Here is a 27795-nt window from a genome sequence, read left to right on the forward strand (position 1 = left end):
TAAGTAGCTTCCTTTCTATGGTATAAATCCTCAAAAAGAGACTCCACCTAACCAGCCTGCATAAGGCTAATTTCATTTATTTTATTACCTGAAGACATTTTTGCGAGACAGTGCATTTTCAACAGTTATGAAAAACTGCAAATATATGGTTCATTTGTAAAGAAAAGTTTATTTGCTCATGACTGAAGTTCAGAAAACCATATCACACTTTATTATTTACTTTCATAAGTACAACACATGAAAAACTATTTCTATTTATAATGTAATGCTAGTATTACGTAAATACTAAAATTTAAGTAAAACAATGCCTAAATAGCTGCCGATCATGTACTTGGCAAATGCGTTATGACAGTTGAACTACTAAGAATGTGTTTCTAGAAAGTATATGTTCTGCAAGGTTGTCTGTACCCTGCCTATTAACTTAGAACTGTCAAAATTTTTCAGGTTCGTTGCAGGCATTCAGAGCCCCCTTTCCAAGTCTATCCAAAGCCCAAGCCATGATGCTTGGTCATGAAGCATGTAGGTTCACAGGCTTAATTTGGCCTTTGCAAACATCTCCCTTTAAAACAAACATTTGTGGTACAAAACAAGATGATCTTTGCAAAAAGATAGGGTGCGGCTGCGAGGTGGGGAATGAGATGAAGAAAGGAAAGATGCTCACGGAGTCCCAGCCCCATGAGTGATGGATCACACATCCTCTTTTAAAGATGGAAACAGGAAAGGGAACAAAAAGAATCATGGTAGGGTAAGGGATGCGCTAGTCCCTTTTTATTATTTTGCAAAGATGCAGCAGCAAGTTACATCTACTGATGATAACGAGCCGTCCCTCCAACACCAACTCATTAAACCAACTCTGAATTCCCTTCTTAACAAAGTTACACCAGCTAGCATCAATTTAAGACCTGGAGACTAGCTGGCCTTTTAATAGCAGATGCCATTTATTGAATTACATTTCTCACAGTATTCTTTTGAATATTATAAAATACTACTACGTTAGCCACAAAATAATTTAGGTCCATTTTGGAAAGATATATTCTCTATTAAAATTTTACCAAGAAACAAAAAAAGAATGAACTATGTTTTTACAATTTGGTCTGAATATATATATATATACATATATATACACACATATATAGATACACATATCAGAAGGATGAACAGAAAAATGTATTTTTGAAGTAGAGCATAAATAGAGATGTTCTACTGCTATCTCTATAGCTCAGAATATTAAATGTGAAGTAGCTACCAACTCTTATCTTGCATCAGAATCACCTGGGAAGCTATTTTAAAATGACAGAATCCCAGACCTTCACTCTAGGCATAATAAAATAGAATTTCCTTGAAATATGGGCCAGCCTGGCACCAGTCCATGGAACAGCATTTGGGGACCATTAATATATAGTGGGATGAGAATGCTTACAAGCTGTTTTGGAAACCCTATCCAGTCACTCCTTGCGGTGTCACCCGGGGCAGCTCATTGTACCTCTGTATGCATCGATTTTCCCTTTAGTTAATAAAAGCAATAGTAATAATACCTACTGCAGATAGCTAGAAAAATTAAACCAGTGAGAAAAACCTATGCATGTTAAATCTCACAAAATTTAGATAATCTATCAAAAAAGAAAAATTGTTAAAATCTGGGTTTTACTACATGTTAGAAAACAACCTACTCATGAATATCCACTTACACTAAAGGCAGGATATAAGGTTACACTGAGCAAATTCGTGTCCTAAGGATTTCAAAGGATAGGAGAGAAATACAAGCCTTTTTCAATAGGGAAAAAACTACGACAGTGGTGGTTTTGCTGCAGTTCAAGACGACCTTACCTTAAACCACAAAGGAACTGTACTCTTAATCCCTGTTGATATAACAAAACAGAAGCTCTCTGCATAGGGTTTCGGCACCCTAGGTTTCAATTCAGTGCCCCAAACAATTCTAATGAACTTTAACTTCTCACCAGGGCTTTTGGTTGACACCTTAAATCCCATTTGGAGGAAAATGGGGGTATAAGAACCTGGGAAAGTCAGGCTCACATCACTGATTTTTGTGGTTTCCCAGTGGCCCTTTAAGTCCTTAGTATGATAATAATCCTCAACTTCATTCCAAGTTTTCAATTTCTTAACATCTACTATTATCTTCCCTCCTCCATCCCAGATCTTCTTTCCTTAAAAGATATCAAGAAGTTTCAGCCAAACAATACGGAGTTAATTTCAGATGGCTCCCAACTTCTTAAATTGGTCAGCTACAATTTCACGAAGAAAGTAAACTTGCTCAGTATAAAAAGGTCATTGAACTCACAATTAAAAATGTTTTCCAATGAAAGTTCCTTCCCCCAACCAAATTATCATTCTATCAATTTCTTTATTCTTATTCACAGATCATGTCATTAAAAAAAAAAAAAAAACACCACATAGGCAGCTTTTAGGCAGATTCCTCAAAACAATGGCAAAATCTATTTTTAAAAAAGAAAATCTATGGCTAAGTGTCTGTAAGAAAATATTTTTTTTCTAGTCGTGAGGGTTGGGTTTTTTTCCCCCCCGTTATTTATCCAAGTTACATAATGCTTAAATTCTGCTCTTCTGTGGCACAATGATATATATATATAATGCAACTATCCTTGCTGGAATTATAATGGCAGTTTCTCAATTTATGTGGGGTTAATCAACCCATTTGCTTTCTAGTGGAGAGCAGTAAAAGCTTATCTCATGCAGACTCACGGATCATTCAAAGCAATCTAATTGAATTTCAGGGCCAAGAGCATTGCACAACACGTGATGTGTCTCCAGTGGAGCGCAGTGCCAGACACTGCAGGCGTTACATAATCCCATGCTGTCGCTGGCAGAGGATGCCTTCCTAGCCGCCTCGTGGCTTGGCAGTCCGCGTCTCCTCCAATCATGCCCTGCAGCTTTAATCTGCACAGGCTGTTCACATGGACAGTCACATGTTTTGAGACTTTCATAGCAGTTAATAAAACAGGGACCATTTCCCTACTGGTAGAAACAGTTCGTTAAAACCAGTCACACAGCACATAAGATTATACCAGGGGAGAAGACACATACAACACTGCAGCTTCTAAGCAAGCGAGAGAAAATATCAAATATTCCACTTTTCGTATAATTAAGTGTGAATAATAATAGTCTCTGCCCGCGGTTTCTGCTAATATTTGGTCTTTGACCCTGGTTCCCGACAAGAAGCTCCTAAAATCCTAGTAATTTCCTGAGTAATAGGAGTGTCTGACACAGAGCTCCTAAACCCCTTGGAACTGCCTGGGTGACAGGAGCATCCTTTGTTCTAATGAGGTAACTCTTGGTGGGCTCCTGGTTGGGGGCTGGTCACCAGAAAGACCAAGTTGCAATCAGAAGTCTGGAACTTTCAGCCCTGACCCCCATTCTCCAGAGAGGGGAGAGGGGCTGGAAATGGAGTTAACAATCGATCATGCCTACATGATGAAGCTTCCATAAAAATCCCTAAAAGTACGGTGTTGAGGGAGCTTCTGGGTTGGTGAACTCGTGGAGGTGCTGGGAGAGGGCAGGGAAGCACCACACCCCTTCCCACATATTTGTCCTACACATCTCTTCCATCTGGCTGTTTCTGAGTTGTATCTTTTTATAATAAATTTGTAATTCAGTAAGTAAACTGTTTTTCCTGAGTTCTGTGAGCCACTCTAGCAAATCATCAAACCTGAGGAGGGGGTCATGGGAATCTCGGATTTATAGCCGGTCAGTCAGAAGCACAGGTAAAAACCTGGACTTTGCTTTGGCGTCTGAAGAAGGAAAGCAGTCTTGTGGGACTGAGTCCTTAATCTGTGGAATCTGATGCTGCCTCTAGGTAAACAGTAGTCTCGTCTCTGGTAGTCAGAATTGAGTTAAATTGTAAGACACCTAGCTGGTGGTGGAAAATTAGTCAATGGGGGGAGGGAGGGAGGGAAGGACTTATATATTTGGTGGCCAGAAATGAAGTAAGAGAGTAAAGGAAAATATAGTCAGCCCTTATCTGCATCTGTGAATTCAACCAACTGAAGATTGAAAATATCTGGGGAAAAAAGATTCCAGAAAGTTCCAAAAGGCAAAACTTAAATTTGCCACAGGCTGGCAACTATTTACATAGCATTTACATTATATTTACAACTAGCTGCATAGAGTATAACCAATTATCAAACATGAGCTGGTTATTCCTGAAAATGAGCTACAGGGGCTCCTATAAATTCCCAGCCTCATGTACGCCTAAGTTTATTTCCAAGGATTGATTAGAATATGCACAATTTTAAAATATTAAGTATATCTAGTTTTCAAGTAATGTTATTTGATTTGAAAATACTGAGCTAGCATATAAACCTAGACATTTAACCCTTGCCTTCTTTCCATTTTACTGATAATGTTGCACCCTAATGTTAAAAGAATTCTAAAACTGCGGGTGAAATATAATACATACTAAACAAAGAAAACCCCCCAAACAAAGAACAACTACCCATATTTAGTTTAAAAAATTTTAAAACATATCTATGTACAAGATCCTGAACCCAGGCACATGGTGATGTCCGCAGATTTTTTTTTTTTAACAAAAGAGATCAGTTTAGTCTATAGCAGGGCTATCTAATAGAACTTTCTGTGATGGTGGAAATGTTAGATGGAGAGGGGAAATAAAATGAAAATAAAGGAAACAGGAAAATGAAAACAAAGTACACAAACCATATTTTTTCTGCTTCCAAGATGTGTCTATAGCTCTACCAAATATTAAAATATTATTGAAATAAGTAATGTAATACCACAGTAGTTAAAATTAAGTAGACTATCAATTGTTAAAAAGTGTCACAAAACAACAGAACTGTGAATAAAATATGACTGTGTTACTGTAACTAGATTTAGAAAAAATTTGTTGATTTCATGTGACCTGAATAAATATTTATAACTATGAAGTGAGAACTCAAAAGATATATGGGATAAACTAAAACAGTAATTTATTTTATATAATTTAAAGCTCTACATTTGACAAATTCTCAAAGTGGGATAAATCATTTGTGAGATGCTGACACCTACTGATGAGTTGTGACATTGCAGCCCAGCTTTATAGGTTCGTGGTTCATTTATCGTCTTAGCGAAGAGACAGAAAGAGGAAATTACAAGATTTCCATGCAAAATACGAGTATCACTACCATGAGGAGAGTATGTACACGGAAGAGAAGGAATGGCAAAGAAGAGACACTCATGTTCCTACCAACCTTTCCAGTCCTTTCTAATCCTAAAGCTTCCAAAGTCCAAGTCTTCAAGCCCTTCATTGCATGATAACTCCCTTTGACGAGTTTTTATTTGGGGATTTATGACAGACATATAAATTCCATCCTTTTCTAGCTGAAAGAGTCATAGAAATACATTTCATAAGCTCTCAGATAGACAACTACAATCCTCTCCTACATGACTTCTCTGCCTACAGCATTTCTCACCAATGATATCACTGCAGGGTTAACTTTAATAGAGTCACTCCCTGATCAAAAATATTCTTTCAGTAGCTTCAAGTTGACTGACTGCAAAGTGAATTCTATTCCCACAGCTTTAGCTTCAAGACCTTCTATAAGTTAGTTTTACTTTCCAATTTATATCCAAGTACAATTAAAATAAAACTTTGCACCATATAAACAGTATTACTCCCAAAAAGAACAGTGCTCTGCATAATTTGTTCACAAAACACATCCTGAACTAGTTTGCACTTTCCTCACACTCTCACTCAAGCTGGAATGCCCCTCTCCTTCTTCTCTGCTTATATGAGCTGCATTCTTTTTTTTTTTTTTTAACATCTTTATTGGAGTATAGTTGCTTTACAATGGTGTGTTAGTTTCCGCTTTACAACAAAGTGAATCAGCTATACATATACATGTATCCCCATATCTCCTCCCTCTTGCGTCTCCCCTCCCTCCCATCCTCCCTATCCCACCCCTCTAAGTGGTCACAAAGGACCGAACTGATCTCCCTGTGCTATGCGGCTGTATTCTTAATAATTTTACAAATGTTTACTGAGTAATCCAAGACACTGTGATATGCACTGTGGATACAGTAATAAACACAAAAGACAAGATTCTTATCCTCATGGAGTTATAGGGTTATAGAGGGAGACAGATAATAAATAAACAATAAAAGAATGGAACTAGACATTCGCATTTTCTAAAATGTGCTATGAAAAAAACGAATCGGATAATATAATAGAAGACAACTGAGGGAAGTTATTTTAGATGGGGTCATCAAAAAAGGCATTTAAGCTAAGAATGTGACATGTGAGCTGAGACCTAAAGGATAAAAGGAAACAGGTACACAAACAGCCAAAGGAACAGCATTCCAGGCAGAAGGAATAGTAAATGCAAAGCCTCTAAATGGAAAGAGATTATTTTGTTTGAGGAACAGACAGGATATTATGTGGTTACATTATAGTAACGTAAGGGAAAGAGATCAGAAAGATGGCACAAGCTAGATCATGTAGGGCCTTATTTATTCTGGTAAGAAATGTGACTTTTAAAGAACAATAGAAAAACAACAAAGGATTTTAGCAGGAGAATGGCATCATCTTACTTATGATTTACAACTATTATTCTATGGAAAGAATGGACTGGAGGTTACAAACAATGGAAGCAGGGAGATGAATCAGGACATCATGGGGTAGTCCAGGCAGGAGATGATGATGTCTTAGGTCAGGATAATGGGTCCAGACCAGGGAGGTGCAGGGCAGACAGACAGCTGAGTGTGTACAAGAAACATTACAGGTAGAATCAGTGGCACTTGCTGATGCATTTGCTGTGTGGATGAGAGGAAAGAGGGATCAAGAATGACACCAAAGGTTTTGATTGAGCAGCTTGGTAGATGGTGATGTTAGTGGTATGCAGGGTGAGAAGGGTACCAACGACTCGGTCCTTGGGATATCAGACGACCAGCTAAAATTCTACCTCCTTCCTGAAATTCCCTAGGACCAAAAATCTCATAATAATCTACTCTTGCAAAGTTAACAGTAACACTCAGTTTTTAGTGTCTCAAACTTTATGAATAATTCCTAGGAAATGGCTTGTAGCCATCCCAAACCTGTCAAAAATGTCTTTGGTGCATGGCTTAACATTCTGCCTCTACCACCTATATAATTCACTTAGCAGGAAGCACAGGCTTAAACGCATGTTATTTACTCTTCACATGTACTTGCCTGGCATGCATTCTACATTAGAGCACAAACTTCTTGTGGGCAGATAATTGATACTTTCTGATGCCCCAGAACTTGGTAGTACTGTACTTTGTAGGAAGCAGGCTTTTGAAAGTGTCTGTTGTTGATGATGAAGAGTATAACGGCTAACAGTAGCATCACATCCTGAGAATTCTAGTAAACAGTGTCCAACCAATCCGGATGGTTCTGATAGAGCTGAAGGCTCAGCATTTGGAGCAATGGAAATCAAATGAATACCTTTCAATTCAGGTTTACCGGTAAACTTACTGAGAAAATCAGTTCCAAATATTCATTTTAGAGACATTTCCTTTAGTCAGTCTAGACTAAAACATACCTATGTTAGGGGTTCTCAAGCTCACACAGAAAAGAAAAGATTTAGCATTAGTGAAACTGGCAATTATGCACAGCTTAGCAGTAGCATAGACTGAGGTACCAATATTGATGGCAAGTGATTAATCAATATGTTTCTGTGAAAAAAAGTTAAGACCTAGTACTCCCACTGTCTAAAGCAAGGAGTATACATATACAGTATTTCTTATAGAATTGTGAACTTAGCATGGATGAAGGCAATTAAAATTTATTATGTAATTAAATAAAACTCCCAAAGGAGAAAAGTCAGTGGGGAACTTCCTTTTTCCTCACCTCATGTGTCCTGGGCGGAGGAACTCCTAATAGTGACACTTTTGACCTCTCTCTGCCGACTCACTCACTTCCCCGCTAAAAAGGGGAAGTATCTTATCTGATTGGTGAGTTGGAAAGAAGGAATAGGAAGATGCTTAGCAAAGCTTCTCCTGAGTTCTTCCTGACCACAAGAGCAGGTGAATTCTGGGCTGCTCTCTGCCATACTCTAAGAGGCTTGCCCTCTTGGGGAAACCTGGGGTTGTTATTAGGTTGGGGCAAAATATTAGCAAACATATCCACAGATTGAAAGCATGTTTTCCAGTTGGATATTCCAGCTAGTAAGCTGACACTCTGATCTCAATCTGAGTGACTCCGACGTCTCTCAATAGTTACAAATCTTGGTAGAATGATGCTATTTAAGGGCCCTTCTCCAACACTAACACTAACAGATAGTTTGAATTAGAACCACACAGGGTGCTGAATTTTCATTTGAGGCTACAGAGCTAAACATAAAATCCAATACCCTTAGATCATCTAGGAACACTGCATCTAATCCCAGGAAAACAGCATCTATCTAATTATCCTCTCCTATATTCTTCCTTAGTCACTTGTTATAACAATACCCATCCTTATGAAAACCTGAAGGGGGAAGCTGACTGGAATAACATTTCTTCACAGGTCACTGAAATCTATCTAGTATGTCTAGTATATTTGGTAAAATAAATCAATTACAGCAAATTGTTTTTATCTTAAATATCCTTAAGAGTAAGAGAAAAGATAAATGTCTGGGAGCTGAGCAAGTTCACTTCTGTATGTCGTTCCCTAGTAATGCCATCAATAGTCATCGGACTTTCCTAATGTACCTCATTGTATTCTGCCCGCTGAAATATCTAAGGCAAATGTGAAGTACAGACAAGTGGAATACACCACAGCATTACGTAAGACATTTCAATAAACGTACTGAAAATAACAGCAGTGAGCAATGAGACCGGAAAAAAGATTTTCACATTAAAGTCTGTAACCTACTTCTAAACGTTCATTTACTACACAGTGGTCGTGTATATTAAACTGGAGTGAAAAACCAAACTTAGAGAAATTCAGCAGTGGACAGGTATAAATAGTGGTTTTTAAAAATGCTCCTGGGTTTTTTTAGTCCTTTTATAGCTTTGTGATACATCCATAAAAATGCTCTGATGATGGTTGTTCTTATATAGCTCAGACTGGCTCTCCACTTCCAGAATAATGTACCCTAGTCTAGTTTTTAATTATAGGTAATATTTTCTCACATACACCTTTGATTTTCTACTACCATGTTCTATGCCTCATGTTTACTGCTTTACATACATGTATAAACGTTTACCTGAATGATCCAAGAAAATTCCCTTCTCTTGTGCAGTTAGTGAAGTAACCATTTAGAATCCCGTGGGAGAGATTACAACAAAAATCAAAACAAAAATGATCAAAAATCTTAATTTAGCTATACAGTCACTTGTTTACGAACAGAAGGAATTATTGTGTGAATGTGTCTTGAAGTATTTTTCTGATACTACTTACCTTACATTTGTTAGAATGAGAGACTTGATTTTCAATATACAAAAAGAAAAACTTTACACCTAAGAAAATAAAGTAGCGCTGCTTTAGACTATCAGAAAAATGTTCTATAAACCAGGAGATTTACAAAAGTAATACTATGACTTGAGTCATTTTCTTTCTTTTTTTTTAATTTATTTATTTATTTTATTTATTATTTTATGGCTGTGTTGGGTCTTCGTTTCTGTGCGAGGGCTTTCTTTAGTTGCGGCAAGTGGGGGCCACTCTTCATCGCGGTACGCAGGCCTCTCACTATCGTGGCCTCTCTTGTTGCGGAGCACAGGCTCCAGACGCGCAGGCTCAGTAGTTGTGGCTCACGGGCCCACGGGCCCAGTTGCTCCGTGGCATGTGGGATCCTCCCAGACCAGGGCTCGAACCCGTGTCCCCTGCATAAGCAGGCAGATTCTCAACCACTGCGCCATGAGGGAAGCCCTTCTTTCTTAAAATAAGGAGAACTTATCACTTCCTCCCACATACAAGCACAAGGAATAAGGCATTGAGGCTAGGCTAAAAGTAGTGCTCCTGGCTGTGTTATGTTTTTTAAAATTTACTTTATCTGGGTTTCCCTGGTGGCGCAGTGGTTGAGAATCCACCTGCCAGTGCAGGGGACATGGGTTTGAGGCCCGGTCCGGGAAGATCCCACATGCCTCAGATCAACTAAGCCTGTGCGCCACAACTACTGAGCCTGCACTCTAGAGCCCGTGAGCCACAACTACTGAGCCCACACACCACAACTACTGAAGCCCACCAGCCCTAGAGCCCGTGTGCCACGACTACTGAGCCTGCGCTCTAGAGCCTGCGAGCCACAACTACTGAGCCTGTGTGCCACAACTACTGAAGCCCGCATGCCTGAAGCCCGTGCTCTGCAACAAGAGAAGCCATCACAATGAGAAGCCTGCGCACCACAATGAAGAGTAGCCCCCACTCACCGCAACTAGAGAAAGACCCACAAGCAGCAATGAAGACCCAGTGCAGCCAAAAATAAATAAAATAAAATAAACAAATTTATTTAAAAAAAACCTTGCTTTATCTTTATGTGAGTATTAGAAACAACAACTTAAAAAACTGATCACTTATCAAAATAAATAAAATTGTGCATGTGTGGTTTACAAATAGTAGGAAACCCGTCCTCTAGAAAAGGTATATTTTTCAATGAAGGATTTTAAGTGTGTATTTTTTATGAGAGGACCAGAATGATAAATTGCTAAAATGATATTCCAGAATAATTCTTTAATTTAATTTGGAGCAAATAAAGAAACTCCAAAGATCATATCTGAAACTTCCAATTCTTTGTGATTGTACTGAAACACTGTCAAAAGTGCCCAAGAAAAAAACTGAACTGTGCTTTTGAAAGTCAGGCCAAGGCTAAAGACTATCACAAACATTAAATTCTATCAAGTTTTTAAATTTTCCCATTTTGTGTTTTCAGAACCAGTCAGATCTATACAGTGATTCAATTTTATGCTCAAACATCTATCCACATACTTCCCAGCATCACTGGAATTTTTATGCCAATCAACAGTTTTCTTTCAACATTAATCCAAGATATGAAACAAGAGGAAAGCAAAATCCTTTTTCTATGTTTCTTTGTTGGTTTCGACTGATTTAAATAATGTTTAAAAATAACTTCCTAAATCTCTTCTTGTAGATGCCAGCAATCTGCTCAGTCCATTCTGGCTGCCCTCGACCAAATGAGCAAAAGAGAAGCGTACACAGAAAACGTTTATACACATCTTATCTATGAGTAAAGTCCGAGGTGGTAATACAGGCTGATCACGTCACCCAAAAGTTCATAGTTGGAGTCCTAACTCCCATTACCTTAGAATAGGACCATACTTGGAGGTTCGGGCTTTAAAAAGGTGAGTGAATTAAAACAAGGTCGCTAGGGTGGGCCCTAATCCAATATGACTGGTATCTTTTATATGAAGAGGAGATTTGGAACATGACACGTGTACAGACGGAAGGCCATGTAAAGACGTGAGGGAGAAGACGGTCATCTACAAGCAGGGAGAGAGGTCTGGAAGAGACCTTTCCCTCACAGTCCTCAGAAAGAAACAACTTCCCCAACACCGCGATCTCTGGACATCTCGCGTCCAGAACTCGGAAAAAATTAATTTCTATTGTTTACCAGTCTGTGGTACTTTGTTATGACAGCCCAAGAAAACTAATGCAGGTGGTATCGTGTCAATCCTCAGTATTTTACCACAGAGTATAATGCAGCTGGTGGCACGTTCTCAGGAGGTGTGGTTATCTGACTAAAACGGTACAAGTGAGGCCAGGCTTTTCTCCAAATAATCCCCTCTCTGGTGCCTAATCCCTGACACAGAGGAACACCGCTCAACACCCATCCCTCAGCTGCGTGGAACCACTGGCCGCCGCGGCAGAGGCCTCCCTGGGGCAGGCCCTTCATCTACTCCTCAACTTCCTGCCCGACCCTGGAATAGGTCCCAAGTTGTGTGAGATTTTCTTTTCTCCCTAAAATACAGGCACAGCAGACATATTCAGTATGCTCTTTCCAGAAAGTATCCCTGGCAAGAATCAGCAGGATGGCATGCAACCGTGTGAATCTCGTTTTACTTTCAGGAAACTTCAGAGGTCGAGGAGAGCTGACTCTTGCCAACAGACCTCAGAGGGAACTGTGCTTGATCTCAACTGTGAGATACATTCCCAGACCCTGACACACCCCTTAGGACTGCAAAATGTAAAAATCTCTTCTACTCTAATTTTTACATGATTCTAGATAGAGCTGAAGAAATAATTTCATCGCACATCAGTGAGTTACTGTATTTTCCAATTTATTAACTCTGCTTTAATAATAGAGTATTCTGGCTTAAAAAATGAGAAAAAGAAATACTCTTATGAAAACCTGAGAATGCAGTATCCTTCTCAAGATCTTGTAATGAGATCTTGCAAGCTATTTTAAAAAACAGATTAAATTCAATGTTGAACAGGTAGTTTACTAAGGAAGAGAAGATCCCACGGCACTGTGAACAAATAGGTTCCCCTTAAAATAAGTCTCTTGCTGTGTTTGGCATACTGGCTTAACACACAGATAACTCTTTGCTAATAGGCCTTAAGATCAGGTATCTGTATGGAGGCTTTTCGTTCTTATGATTAAAAAATGTTTTATTCAGTATGGAGGCTCCTCAAAAAACTAAAAATAGAGTTGCCATATGATCCAGCAATCCCACTCCTGGGCATATATCTGGAGAAAACTATAATTCGAAAAGATACATGCACCCCAATGCTCATAGCAACACTGTTCACAATAGCTAAGACATGAAAACAACCTAAATGTCCCTTGACAGATGAATGGATAAAGAAGATGTGGTACATATATATTAGGTTGGCCAAGAAGTTCGCTCGAGTTTTTCCGTAACAGCTTACGAAAAACCCGAATGAACTTTTTGGCCAACCCAATACAATGGAATTCTACTCAGCCATAAAAAAGAATGAAATGATGCCATTTGCAGCAACATGGATGGACCCAGAGATTATCATACTAAGTGAAGTAAGTCAGAAAGAGAAAGACAAATGTCATATGATATCACTTATATATGGAATCTAAAATATGACACAAATGAACGTATCTACGAAACAGAAACAAACTCACAGACATACTTGAGGACAGACTTGTGGTTGCCAAGGGGGAGGGGAGGTAGGTAGGGGAGGGATGGAGTGGGAGTTTGGGGTTAGCAGATGCAAACTATTATATAGAGAATGGATAAACAACAAGGTCCTACTGTATAACACAGGGAACTATATTCAATATCCTGTGATAAACCATAATGGAAAAGAATATGAAAAATAATATATATATATATATAAAACTGAATCACTTTGCTGTACAGCAGAAATTAATACAACATTGTAAATCAACTATACTCCAATAAAATTTTTAAAAATGTTTTATTAATTGAGGAATAAATGAAACAACTTAAAGTGGACTGAATTACTGATCCCCAGAGTTAACAGTACAATACATCAGGAACTATCATGCGTAATAAAAATGAGCCTAAAAGCTGCATGAAGCATGCACACTGCTTTCCACTTGTTACCTAGAGCATGGTAGAGGCCACCCAGGTCCTGGAAAACCTTATCAACAGTCATTAGATAAGGCCCTAGGGTGGCAGTTGTGCTCACTGTATCTTCCATCACAGCCTTGTCAATTATCTTCTCATGCAAAGGTATGATTAGAAATTAAGACCATTAGTGAACATCTTGAATAGGCTATTTGTAGCCCAGTTCAAAAGCATGATCTGGTTCTCAAGTTCATAGTTTCAGACAAAGAAGGTGTAGTTACCAACCTTGGGACTCAGTCAAATGCATGGGGGATTTGAGTTTCAATGTCTTCCTGAGGGGCTTTCAAGGGCTGAAGTGAAAGGCTACTTTTCGCAAAACTAATGCGGAAGCGTTATTCCAATGGCAATACATTTAGTTAAGTCAAGGAAAAGGAGGGAGAATTCAAATGTAAAAATAAAAAAGCATATAAGTTACTGAATTAGAACTTTTAGCCCTTGATTTTAAAGTAGGAATCTTTCATAAGAAAAACCTTTTTTTTGTTGTTATATAGTGACACAATTATTTAAAGATGGTGCATATAAAGAAGAAAAGAATCCAAAAAGAACAACTTAGATGTCAGTCAAGATTTCAAAGATTAATATTTATGAAAACAATTGGCAAACAACAGTCTATGATCCAAGAGCAAAAAATGTTACAGCAGATGTCTTGTCAAAAGGCTACAGACTACAAGAAGTAGCAAACTCTTGCCCATATGTTTTCTCAGCCTGAGAAAAGATATCCTCAGCCATTTCAATTCTGGAGAACACAGAGTGCCTGTGTATATAGTGAAGTAGAAGCTTTTCTGTCAGGGAACTTTGAGCCAAGAATTCTGGTTTCATTTGGAAAGACGTGGCATATACAGTTAGGTGGAGCATGAATAGAAAATCAGCCAAACAACTTAAATAATTGAAATTACTCAATCTGTCAAGAAGCAGAGATTGCAGAAGAAACTGGAGTGGTCATCGGTTGTTTTGGCCTTCCTGGCACCCTTCCCCTACCTTTTGGCAACAGTACTCCAATTCTCTCATGGGGAACCACTCTCCAGTCTTCCATGCTGTTTTGTGAGGACTGCTTGTTAGTGGCCCGCCTTAAACAGCTGCTCAACAGTTGGGCTTGTGACTATGAAATCTTGGGTTAACAGGCAGAGGAAGGGAGCAAGCTGGACAATTGGGAAATTAGAGGGGTCAGTGGTTCTGATTAGGTCAAAGGACAGTCATAATGGGTGTAGTTAAATAAGCAAGCTGAATGGGAAAGAGGAAAGGGCAGCCAACAGGATGTCTGAATTCATTATTGTGGGGAAGAAGCGGTTCCTGGTGATAAAAACTTCCAAAATGTTGCCAAAGAAGTCAGTGATGGGTGTGGAGGGGAGAAGGTCAGGGCAAATTCAGGGGTCAAGGGCCTGAGAGGCCAGAGTGTTGGATGCACGGCCCATGTGGACTGAAGCTGCCCCAGTGATGGCAGGTCTGGGGGTGGGGACACAGAAGTCGAGCCAGGTTCCAAAGTCTCAGAGAGCTGAGAGGGAGGGACTGGAATGCTGGCAGAGCCAGGGTGATCGAGTCAGAGGGCCTCAGATTGTAAAAGACAGCAGAGGAAGTGGTCTAGAAGCAACCAGGAGAAAGAGCAAGAAGACAAAGCCTCTTCACACAGTGGGTGTGAGAGAAAAGCTCTAATCCACAGAGCTGCTGACAAAGAGGGGCGGCCTCAGGGAGAGTGACTCTTCATTTAAAGTAAGAAAGTGGGGGACGGACTGGGAGTTTGGGGTTAGCAGATGCAAACTATTATATAAAGAATGGATAAACAACAAGGTCCTACTGTATAGCACAGGGAACCGTATTCAATATCCTGGGATAAATCATAATGGAAAAGAATATAAAATAGAATGTATGTATATATATATATATATATATATATATATATATATATATATATAAAACAGAATCACTTTGCTGAACAGCAGAAATTAACACAACATTGTAAATCAACTATACGTCAATAAATAAATAAAGAAATAAATAAATTTAAAAAAAGAAGGTGGAGGGAACACATAGAAGAGAAGATAATGACATAGGAGCACCTTCTGAGAGGGACAGAGTGGAGAGGAAGAGCCCGGGAGACAGAGGAGGAGAGAAATAGCAAGGTCAGGGCAAGAAGATGGGCAATGCCATGGAGACAGCAGCGGGACCAGGACCGGAGGAAGGGCTTAGTGTTTACACTTTGTGCCCTGAATGGCAAAAGCGTATGGAATTGACAGGTCTCTTTCCAGAGAGTGGGCAATTGGCCAACAGCCCGAGGTCTTACCTAACTCTGCCAAGGGGACAGGGAATCTCAGCCGACTCTACATATGGTGCAGCCCATTTGTTGAATGAATAAATGACTGCATGCACCATGGTGGAAGATGATGAGAAGCCTAAAGAAAGCATCCTTCTCAAAGGTACGCCCAAGTGTGAGATTACTGCTGGTTACCACATACCTTCTGGCAAGCACATCTCTGGTTACCATATGAACATACTCTGGCATTTTGAGAGAAAGGGAAATTGACTCAATACCTGGGATGGAAATTTACAAGTACATGTCTCTGAGTTAGAATCATCAATATTATCCCATCTATCTGATATTAATTACAAGTATTCGATTAGATTTTAACTGTCACATGCCCTCACTTAGATTTTTTTGTGCCACCAGCTCATTAAACCAAGCTGCCAGGATGTGTTCATTAACACATCATGTCTGTTTTCCGACTCCGTGGCTGCAGAACTAGTCTAGTCTGTAATTTGAGTTTTAATTAAAAACTCAGCCAAAGGCTAAGAACAACTGAGAAAAGATAAACCTAACATCGCACTGAGCAATCTGCAAATATTCAAAATGTTGTATGCTGTTCTGGTGTAAGTAACCAAGATTTATCCAAAAATGCTTGAGAGTTTCAAGTACCAGATGGAATGTGCAAAAACCGAGCCTACCCTGAAGAAATCAGCAAATGGTAGCTGTTCAAAATCATTAAACACAAGAAGAAATATCTTAAGGTTGTTTGTGTTACTTGAAACAAGAAAATAGTTTTCCTCTGACAGCTGTGAGTGACGTTCTTGTGGCTTTGTAAGTTGATACCAGACTAGAATGCAAGGCAGCCTCCCGCAGTGATTGCAAACATGGGCTCTGGAGCCAGAAGGCCTGAGTTTTCACCCTAGCTCCACCATTTTTTTGCTGTGTGACCTTGGACAAGTTCCGTAACGTTTCTGTGCTGCAGTTTCCTCAGTGTGTTGTTACGGAGGTTAAATGAATTAACACTGTAAAGTATTTATACAAGCACCTGGCTTTTACTATATAGTAAACACCACAGAAGTTGTAGCTATTGCTATTATTTAGAGTATGTACCTAAAAAAGAATGAGAATACATTTGCTTTTTAAATTTTTTTTTCAAGATTGTTTGAACCTTCAGGTTTCTAGAGGTAGTAAAAGAACTGAAAGTCTGAAAGAGGTGGTTTCACAAGGTGAAATCAAATTTAAATGATCATTTACAGAGTAGATCATATACAGAGTAGAATCAGAACACCTTGATTCATCCCTAGCTCTGCCACTTATGAATCAGATGATTGTTACCAGATCATTCCACACTCTGGGCCTCAGTTTTCTTATCTATAAAATGGAGATTAAAAAATATTTTCCTACCTCAGAGAGTTATTGTGAGGCTCCAAATGCCCACAGACACATTGTTACTTTGCAAATGGCTTCTTTAGAGATGCACAATCAACAATAGTTAAATAACAGCAAGGACAATAATGTGGTTTTAGTGCCTCATGTACTAGGTCGGGTGTCTCCTCTGTGAGGACCTGTTCAAATAGTAGTCCAGAGATGAAGGTATCAGACAGAAAAAGTAAAATGTCTCCGGCCCGATCTGCTTCAAGCCTTTACATCCCTCTTCCTCGTTACGGCGGTAACAGCAGAACAGTTCCAAACACCAATTTTGCCCCGTGGCAGGACAGCCTAGTGCTGCTTGAGATCAACAGTTAGTGGTCTCTACAGCTACTTATACTAGCTAACCTGACAAACTCAGTGACCAGTTCAGCAGGGGCTCTCCAGAGCCCCAGTTGCTCTCAGGTTCTCCTGGCTTCACAGTGGGCTCTTCCCCCTTCTTGTGTGGCCTAAGTTCCTTGCTTGTTCTTCCCAGTCCCTTCTCGGGGAGCGGGGCCCTTCCTGGGAGAGAAGCCCAGTGGCCGGAACCTTCCTCCCATTTGCTTGCCTCCAGATCCAGTCATCCTGCCTTTGCCGCAGCTTCCCTGAGCTGAGCACCCACGTTACTATGTCTGGGGATTCCCCACTTCTTTCCCTTCCAAGCCAGAGAGCAAGCAAAGACTACACAGCCCATCAGACAAAGCATTTGCTGCAAGATAATCCCCTTCACCAGTGCTCAAAGCTGTATGTAGCTCTCCCTGCAGCTGGCCCAACTCTGCAGGTGTGCCAAGTACCAAGAAACCTACCATGTCCTGGGTTACAAAGAGATGCAAAGTAGAACTGAAGTGATACTTCTAGAACCCACTTCTTGGATATGACTAGTGAAGGGCCATGTGCTGTACTAGCAGACAGTCGCTAACATTTATTGCTACTATGTGTAAATAAGTCAGTCCACAAACACTTATTGAGCAATGATTGTGTGCAGGGCACAGTGCCAGCCATGGGGAACACTGCAGCGAATAAGATTGCCCGTCTCTGCCCTCAATAGTACAACACTTATGGCGTGTGGAGTGGGACTGGAGAGAAATACAGAACCAGGCCTTTACAGAATCTCAGCTCTGAAAGGCTTTCTGTGCATTTCTTCATCATATATATCAGACCCATCCTCAAGGAGTTTCTAATTTATTTAAAATAACAACACACACCAAAGAAATCCTTCAGAAGGCAGGATAATAAAAGGTCTTGTTAGTGTACTAACAAGACAGAGATGATTTTATAAGTGCTGAAATGATTACAAACTAGAATAATATGGAGTTAAAAGAAACTAATCATGAATGCATCCTGAAAAAGAGTTTAGGTTAGATTTAGGTAGAAATAATTAACACGATAGTTTAGTAATATATTAATTTTAGTGTTTTTTCTTTTATTTTTTTTTCTTTTCTTACACTTTTTTTTACTTTTTATATTATCCATGTTTAATTTTTAATCACAATACCATTTTTCACCTACAATCATTAACTACCAAGTGTCTTACTGGAGGCAATAAATAGTTGGCTAATTTTTGAGTATTCATAATATTTTCAACATGATCTTTTAGTCACTGATCTCTACAGAATCAAAGCATATCTCAAAAAATCATTGGGGCAGTGATGTTATTATGCCAGATTTTTAAGTGGGAGAGTAAAGGCAAGATGTAATTAAGAACTTTATAATTTTTGTAATAATGAGGTTACAATGACTTTAATAAATCTGATAAACGTATCCCTTTGATGGCCTAACAAGCGACCAAGCCAGCTCAGCAACTAAAGAGTAAATTTCTAAACGTAATTATTTCCTTTGTGCCCACCTGAATGATCAAAGTCTTTTTGCCCAGATAAAAATATAAAATAAAAATTCCAAAGTGGAAGAGTATACCAATTATATTTCTAAAACAGATCTCTTACTGTAAGGAGACATCAACATAATTTCATATTTCCAACCATTTTGTTACGTAGTTAAAACACAATACACATATACTCGCACACACTCACACATTCACAATACAGGAATGGTAGCACAAAAGTACAGCAGTTATTGTATCTAGTTTAAAAAAAAAAACATTAGAACATAGGGGAAAAACTGTACTCACCTCTAAAATGTATTTTTTTAAAAATTCTACAAAATGCAGCTGATGCTAAAACTGAAATTTATTTTCCCTTAGCAAAACAGTTATTATCAAATTCTTAAGCTACAGTGCACTCTGTACAACAATTCTATTTAAATCTGTTTATCTGCCTCCTAAAAAGTGAAATGAGTATATGCATAGAAGGTGAATGATTCTGCACAGACTCTTACAATAAGAGGAGCTTGATACAATTTACAAATTTGCAACAATGTGATTACTGTCCGGACTGAGAAGTCTGCATATTTGATGAAGGAGTTAAGTTCCTTGGTACATATCTGACATTCTTTTTGCTGCTCCTAAATATCAGAAATAAAAGATTAACTACAGTGATTTTTTTCCTGCTGAGGAAAAAAATAAAATCTAGTTAACTCAGCTGACAGTAAATTTTTGAGTTAAAAGATGGAAGATATTTTAAAAATAACTCAAGGCATCATTTCTTAAAGATCTTTATTCCATATCAATCCACATACCAACTTTCAAATCAAGAAGCCTCTGTCTGCCAGCATTATTCAATGTGTAAATATCACCTATCCCACCTGGGCATTCATAAAGATCACAGCTCTCAATCAGATGCTATGCTGTTTGCTGAATGCCACATTTCCACAAGGGGCTATCTACCATGTCATCTTATAAAGCATTGTTTAGAACTTTTATATATAATATTCAGGCTACTAGCAACTCAGACCATGATCACAGGGTGGGTCTTGGGGAGCTCAGAAAATGATCTGTAGGTCTGTAAAAATAAATCTTAAAAATCTGCACAGCTCTTGCATCATTGTTCCCTAACAGCTCAGTCTAAAATCTTCAAACCTTTCCTTAGCAGCTCACTGAATAAATGGTTTATGCTTTCCAGTACTCATGCATACAAATTTTATCAAGAACAAAACTAAAGAACTTTTCATTTTATTTAGTTGAATATCTGAGAAAACAGAAGAGTTGTGATTATAAGTCGTATCATCTGTTTGGCTCTAACGTGCTAGTTAAGACCTCAGGAGCCAAAATGTTTGGGTGGGATACCAGCTCTCTTCACCTACTAGATGTGTGACCTTAAACTCTATACCTCAGTTTCTTCATCAGTAAAAGAGAGATATAATACTACCTATGACAAAGAGTTAAAGTTTAAATAATATAAAGGATCAGGAAGAGTATCTGATTTTCAGGAAGCTCCCAATAAATGCTAGCTATCATTACTTTATAAAAACCAGAGCATAAAACTACACGAGAGTAGAGGTGATTTCTAGATCCCTTTGCAATAATATTCCAAGGATATATGGCACCTCAAACCTGAACATTTTAAGAATACTGAACTTGACTAAATATCTTTGTCGTCCTGTAGATGACATGTATTGTCAGTGCAACTTACGAGTAGACAGGAATATATTCACAGGGGAAATTAAGATTGGCATTCTAAGTAGGTCAACTTCTTTGACTGCAATGTAAGGAAAGAGACCGTAAATCACCAGTTCCACAGGCTACCAGGGAATGTTTTCAGTACTCATTACCTTTTCCAATTCTACAGTACAGAAACCATGAATTTTATATATTCAGGATCAGATCTTATAGACATCTTTACTATTTATGATTTATGTGTTTCTCCCTTTTTAGGAGAGGGAATAGTTTGTAATGCTCTATAAATCTTAATAGAATTATATACTGAAGAGTATAAGGTGAAGAAAATCGGCCAAAAAAAATCCTTAAAACCAAACCAATCCATTGAACACAGTCCTTCCTATTTCCTGCTCCACCTCCCATCAGCTCACCTCTACCCAATCCATGCAGCTCCTTCTATCTCCTGACCACCTCAGGGGAACCCTCACTCACACCTGGACCTAAAATACCTCGAAGTACACAAACCTAAGGTGTGATGGTATAATTAAGCCACTCTGTTGAGCAGCACACACATCCTAACAGGTCCTTCTATTTTGTGGTCGAGAGTCACAGAAATAAGTGTAGAACAGCATGGCGCTGAGGATGGAGAACATGAGAAATCATACTGCCTTGAAGCCATTTTAAAAACATTCCTTCTCTTCTCTTTCCCTGCCCACATTTTCCAACATACATATTTTTTTTAAGTGCAAATAAACATGCCTGCTGTTGTTACCTTAAAGGAGCCTGTCAAACAGAACCCATCCCAAAGGAACACTGAGCGTCCAAGGTAGAGTTATATATATCCTTTGTAACTTTCTGCTTTTCTACCGGAATCGCCTAAACAAACAAAACTTTATAAAATTTTTATAAAACTTAGCTGACTTTCCCCCTTCAGGACTTTCAATATACAATTTTCATGTTTTAACCTTCAATAAAAATAAGTACTGTAACTTATGACAAACGGTACAGAGGTGATCGCTGGATTTCACACAGGCATGCCTAACAGAAAATTCAATTTTCATTTACTTATACTATTCTTTGGAATCTTCAAGATATTGCCACCCACATCTTCTCTCTCATCCTTTTGGTGCAAAGGAACACGAAAGCAAGGAAGAATATTAAGTAAAATTAATTCAGGAATTATAATCAAAGGGATTACAAATTGTAAATGTTTTTAAGGTAGACTAAATGCCAGATAAAACGTAGTTACATGATGATTTTCCTTAATATATCATACATAGAAGCTAACAAAATCAGAAAACTAGGTCTCAAAGTCGCAGATTTCAACATCTGTTTCAACCATGAAGCAAATTTGCTTCATTGCTCTATTTTTAAATTTTCACCAGCTATACACAGACACACACACACACACACACACACACACACACACACACACACACACACACACCTTCCAGTATCAGAGACCAAATAAACAAAAATGAAAATGGAGATTTTCTTTTAAGGTAAGATTTTAAATTTAAATAAGTGAAGTCTCAAATGTAGTATTTGGATAGCTTGTGTGAAAAACCCTGGTGTGAGTTTTCTGTTTTAATTCTGAGAGATCTCTTGGGAATGCTTCGATACACAGACAGAAGAAATCCAGTTGATTAAGCGTTAGACAACCAGGTATTAGGTAATGTATGTGACAATGCAATTCAATTCTCTGAGTCCCCCCACGTTACAAACCTGGAGATAACACTGCCTGCTCTATATACTTCCTAGAACTGTTGAAAGGTAGCAAAATATTTTAAAATACTTTGAAAACAGCAAAGTGCTATACATTCAAAGCATTTTTTGTCATATTCATTCACATGTAAACTGCCCTACATTTTAATCAGCCACAGGTAAGCTCTCCATCTACATTCTACATGCCATTTCTCAGTGTCAGTAAAAGGATCATTGTGATAGACTGGATAATAGCCCTCCCCAAAGATGTCTATGCCCTAACCAACCAGAACCTGAGAATGTTACCTTACATATAGCAAGTGAATTTTGCAGATGTGATTCAGTTAAGGACCTTTCGATGGGGAGATTATACTGAATTATCTAGGTGGTTCCATTGTAATCACAAGTGTCCTCATATGAGGGAGGCAGAAGGGTCAGAGTCAGAGAAGGGGATGTGACAATGGAGTCTGTGTGTGTGTGTGTGTGTGTGTGTGTGTGTGAGAGAGAGAGAGAGAGAGAGAGAGGGCGGGGGGAGGGGGGGGTTGAAGATACTACTGCTGCTGGCTTTAAAGATGGAGGGAGAAGCCATGAGCCAAGGAGCACAGGAGGCCTCTAGAAGCTAAAAAAGGCAAAGAAACGAATTTTCTCCTAGAGTCTCCAGAAAGAACGCAATCGACACCTTGATTTTAAACTTCAACCTCCAAAACCGTAAGATAATAAACATGCGGGTTGTAAACCACTAACTTTTTGATAAATAGGAAACTAATATGATCATGAAAACACAACCACCTGTTATCCCAGGACTGATATTCACAATTTTTTTCTGAGAATACACGATAAGTTGTAAAATAATAGCTTTGACCAGTTTCTGAATCTGTTTCCCAAGCCCATTTCCCCCAGACTGGCGAGTCCTTTAGGTCCCCTCCACTGGCACGGATAACGGAACACCAGCTGTGTAAGACGGGCCAACTGACAACATGTAGAGATCGTCCAGGCCTGTCTCTTTCCCAGCATAGGTATTTGAATCATTCTGGATCTAATATGCTTTTTTAAAAAATTTCTTGGGGGGAAAAAAGTCTTCTCCTTCCACTAGTAGGAATGCTTCTCATTCTAAAACATTTAGAATGAAAAAGTTGTCTAAGATGTAGAATTCTTTCAGCTAAAAATTTTTTTCTTACTCTGTCTTTAGTAAACATGGAAATTAAGAAATGATACTTATAAGTCTCTTTCAGGTTTTTCTTTCTAAGTTAATGACTACACTTCTTTAATATTTTCTTAGAGGTTTTCTAAACCTTTATCTATTTTGGATATTATATTCTGCTATGTTCTGCCTACCTATGACTTAAAATCTGGACCCCAAAACATGCTGGACAAAATATATTAACCTTTCTTAATAGTGATATACACCATTCGTAAAAGTTGGCTGTGAACTAATAAATAAGATTAGGCAGAGAGGAAGGAGTTCCAATTTAAGCCCTGGTTCTGACACTGCTGTGTGACCTTGAGCAAATCACATAACCTCTCTGGTCTCACTGACATCATCTATAAAACAAGGAACTTGAACTAAAACACCCAGGTACAGTGTCTTAAAAGAGAGGTACAAAGTATTTTGCTAATTCTATTGAGAAAGTAGTCACCTTTGGCAAAAACAATTGATAAGTACTCCTCATTTGCTCCTTCACAAAGATAACACTAGGGATATTGAGGCTTGTTTGGATTTTAACAATCCTGATTCCGGATGTAGCAAGGCTCAGTGCAGGGAGAGCCTGAGGGACACTGCAGGCACACTGAGTGGCACAGATTTCTAGAGGCTAATGGATGAGGAAGGCTGGGGGGAAGCATAGGGGGCACCATGGAGAGCCTGGAACACCAAGGCAGTGCAGAGCCCCTGAAGGTTCCTGAAAGGCTCTCGTGATCTCTGCAGATTGCGACAGGAGTCCGCTAGCATGTGAAATGTACCCCGTGGTGGCCCTTAGCAAGCTGTGCCATTCGTCACCTTCTCCCCACTGCCCAGGCACAAGAAGCGGCACTTAATAGTTGCTCACAGTGTGTGTGAGCTGACTGAGTGAATGAGCCCAAATAGCCTTTCTCATCTGACCCTTTCCCTTAGGACCGTGTCCTAAGGGTGCCACGCATATTATGCGTGATGGGAATGGTGTCCTTGGAGTTATGAAAACAGCAGCCCTGCTTCCCTTCAGGAGGTCTCAGGGAGCTGGGCTATTGGAGTTTTCTAGACAAGAGGAAATGAAAGCCTGAACTAGTGACACTCCTGGGAATGGAAAGGAGAAAGAGTTGCCAGCGTGATTTATTTTAGGGTGGTTTGGGAGATTTGCTGAAATACTCTTGACTAGTCAGAGTAAAATTTTACTTCATTTCTTCCCTATTTTCCTTTAGAGAAATTCAATAATAATCTATTATATAAAATTGGAAGGCTTATTATGTATCTCCTGTTAAGCACAAGTTACTGTTATCATAAACCTCACTCTTCTGTCAAAAATTCATATGATCCCATTTTTCTACCTTTAGGATCTAGTATGTCAGCCAAAATCAAACAATCTACAGCAATATTTTGAGGAACCTAAGAAAAACAACAAAAAGTCCGAAGGAACTCTATGTACCATTTTTTTAAAGGATACCATATTCTCAAACTTATAGGCATATTTCTTGAGTCCTATGTCACAGAAACATTTGCTAAAACTGCACTGACCACCTCACCTGTATTTTGATGTTTCTCAAATATAGATTAAATGAACTAACACAAAGCTGAAGTCATTTTGATTACTGAAGAAACATCTGATTCAGATGCTGTATTTTGAAGCTATGCCCCTTCTATTAACATCCAAGATTCCACTGCACTTCTTTTCTACAAGAATACTTTAAAAAAAACCCTACCACTACAATCTTTTTGGAATTAGATAGCATATACATAAATGAATAAATAAAAATAAAATCCTTCCAATTTTAAACACAGCAGATGATTAGTATTTACAGAAACAGACCAAAAAATTATTAAGGAGCATGGTACAAATTATGTTTGATACCTAGCATAAAAGTAAAGGGTAAAGGTAGCTAGCTAAAAAAACCTACACTAGATATATATTTTATATTTAAGTGTATCACCTTGGGTATTAAACATGCTGCTAGCTATCTCTTAATGAGCAACTGAGCTGTCATTTTTAATAACAGACTGACAATTATTATCTATAAATTGATATTCCCTGAAAAGTCATCTGTGCAATACTTACATTAATACAGTTAAGAATAGAAACTTACAGTTGCATTTATTTAAAAAAGTATTATTTTATAATACTTGGCATAATATTATAGAAAATGACATGAACATATATTTACAATGAAAAATCAACATATTCCAAAATGCACAGACCATTTCAATACGCAGCAGAACTTCATACAGAATCTTAATAATGCATCTCAGTTGCTCATTGTTAAAAAACTTTACTTGGTCTGTTGATGTTATATGAGAAAAATATACATAATCAAGATAAAATATAATAAAAAATAAACCAAATACTTGGGTCATTCTAATCTTAGTTCCTTCTCAAATCAAAGCAGACATGAGAGTTGAACAGCATAAAAACTCAAATTATCTAATTCATCTAAGTATACAACACCATTAATACGTAATGCAAGGAATTATATAATAGCCTATTGTAATTCATTCATTATAATATTCTGGAAATTCTATTTTATTTTCAAATACTAAGAAAAAATTTTAAATACCTCTTCCACAAAGCTGTCTTTCTTCTCTAGCATTTCTCGTAAAGTTTGAAGAATTTTAATGCACAATTTTTCTTCTTTCTCCATCAGTTTCTTTGTATGATTAATCAACCTTAAAAGAAAACATTAAACTTTAATAGGACAGTGGTTTCTCTTCAAGCTATATACTAACATCATACACTAGAGGGAAAAAAATCACACTATTATTTGAGAGTATAAAGCAAACCAGATACATGTTGTTGAAGTTTTAAAATTATACTTCAGCTTATAAACTTTGTATTATAAAACCTTTGTTTTATAGTCAGTTTATCCCAGTACACACGAATATTTGCAGTATATTACATTTTATTATATTATGTCATACTATATTATTTTCTATGTACTATATCACAGTAACTGTATAGTACAGTAGCAGTACACAACTTTAGAACCTTAGCATTAATGGGCTGCTTTCCAGTTTCCATTAATAAGAATTGCTATTTTTCACTGCTAGGGCTTGGTAGAAACAGGCAGTTTTTGTGATTAGAATAAAAAAAAAAAAAAGGAACATCAAGACAGTCTACCCATTTACTATTTTTGCTATAATTTGGACAAAGACTCAATTAATTTTACAGTGGTGACTTCTGCACTGGTGCTCTGTCAAGAGAAAAGTTTGCAGATCACAGTTCTATAACATCTCCAAAAACTCAGAATCAAGCAAGACGTTCAGAATCCCAATTTACAGCTTAGCACATATAGCTCATGTTGTTAAAAAGCTGGTTCTCAAAACGACCCTGTGAGATGTGTCCTCCTAGAAAAACAAAACGATGTAGAATATAATGGCATGATCTGATCTCAGTGACATAACAGGAGTCCTGAGGGACAGAGCCCCGAGGAAAAGTGAGCTTTCACTAGATAAAGGCCAATAGTGCTTATTAGCTCTCAGGGCGAAGTATGAGGACTTCCCCTGGATTTTCTCCGTTCATCCTCACAGCAAGCCAATGTAATAGGTTCTATTATCAGGCTAATTTTGCTAATGAGAAAACAGAGGCCCAAAGAGATAAAGTAACTTGCCTCTGGTTACACAATTGTTCAGTGGTGGGATCTGGAAATAGACCCCAGGACCATCTGACTTCAGAGCCAAAATTCTGAAGCACCACTTTGTGGAGATAGCACAGTTCACTGATGAAGAGTCCTGACACACACTAGGTTGTACACAGCTGCCCCTTATGTGACATGGTAAGTGCTATAGCAGAGGCAGTGGTAAATGCCATAAACTGGACAAAGAAACAATTAAATTCTGTTAGGGGAGCTGCTTGGGGCTGATCAAAGAAGGTTTTGGTGACAAGGTAACACTTAACTATACAGATTTCACCTGGCAGGGAAGAGTGGAGAGAAGAGGCATCCTTGCAAAGGAAATGAACAAAGGGCAGATGCAGAAAGCTGATGGCACGTCCAGGAAATAAGTACTCCAACTGCCAGCTGACACTTAAAGACAATGGAAGAGGAGAGTGTAAGAGGTGCAGTCTGAAAAGAAGGAACTGAGAATATCATGCTAAAGAGTCTGGAATTTACTCTGTAGAAAATAGGGAACCACTGTGTTAAAGGACCTGTATGAGCCTGCCTACCTGTGACAAAGATACGTCAGATGGAGGTGGGAACAAGGGCAGAGAAGAGTGAGAACAAGCAAGAGATGAACAGGGCATGTGATGGGGTAAGGATACCAGAAGCTGTATTGAAACAAAAT

At 38.5% G+C, this 27795-nt stretch overlaps 1 protein-coding gene across 3 annotated transcripts in view; it reads right to left on the reverse strand.

The window, feature by feature from the left end:
* ITPR2 (inositol 1,4,5-trisphosphate receptor type 2) overlaps nucleotides 1-27795 on the reverse strand; it is a 524960-nt gene that overhangs the window by 194378 nt on the left and 302787 nt on the right. For all 3 annotated transcript variants that reach the window (XM_036864824.1, XM_036864825.1, XM_036864826.1), the window contains exon 37: nucleotides 26073-26181. In XM_036864824.1, the coding sequence (XP_036720719.1) occupies nucleotides 26073-26181 (109 nt within the window). The remainder of the gene's footprint in view (nucleotides 1-26072; nucleotides 26182-27795) is intronic.

Source organism: Balaenoptera musculus, chromosome 10, assembly GCF_009873245.2.
Source record: "Balaenoptera musculus isolate JJ_BM4_2016_0621 chromosome 10, mBalMus1.pri.v3, whole genome shotgun sequence".
NCBI classification, from domain to species: domain Eukaryota; kingdom Metazoa; phylum Chordata; class Mammalia; order Artiodactyla; family Balaenopteridae; genus Balaenoptera; species Balaenoptera musculus.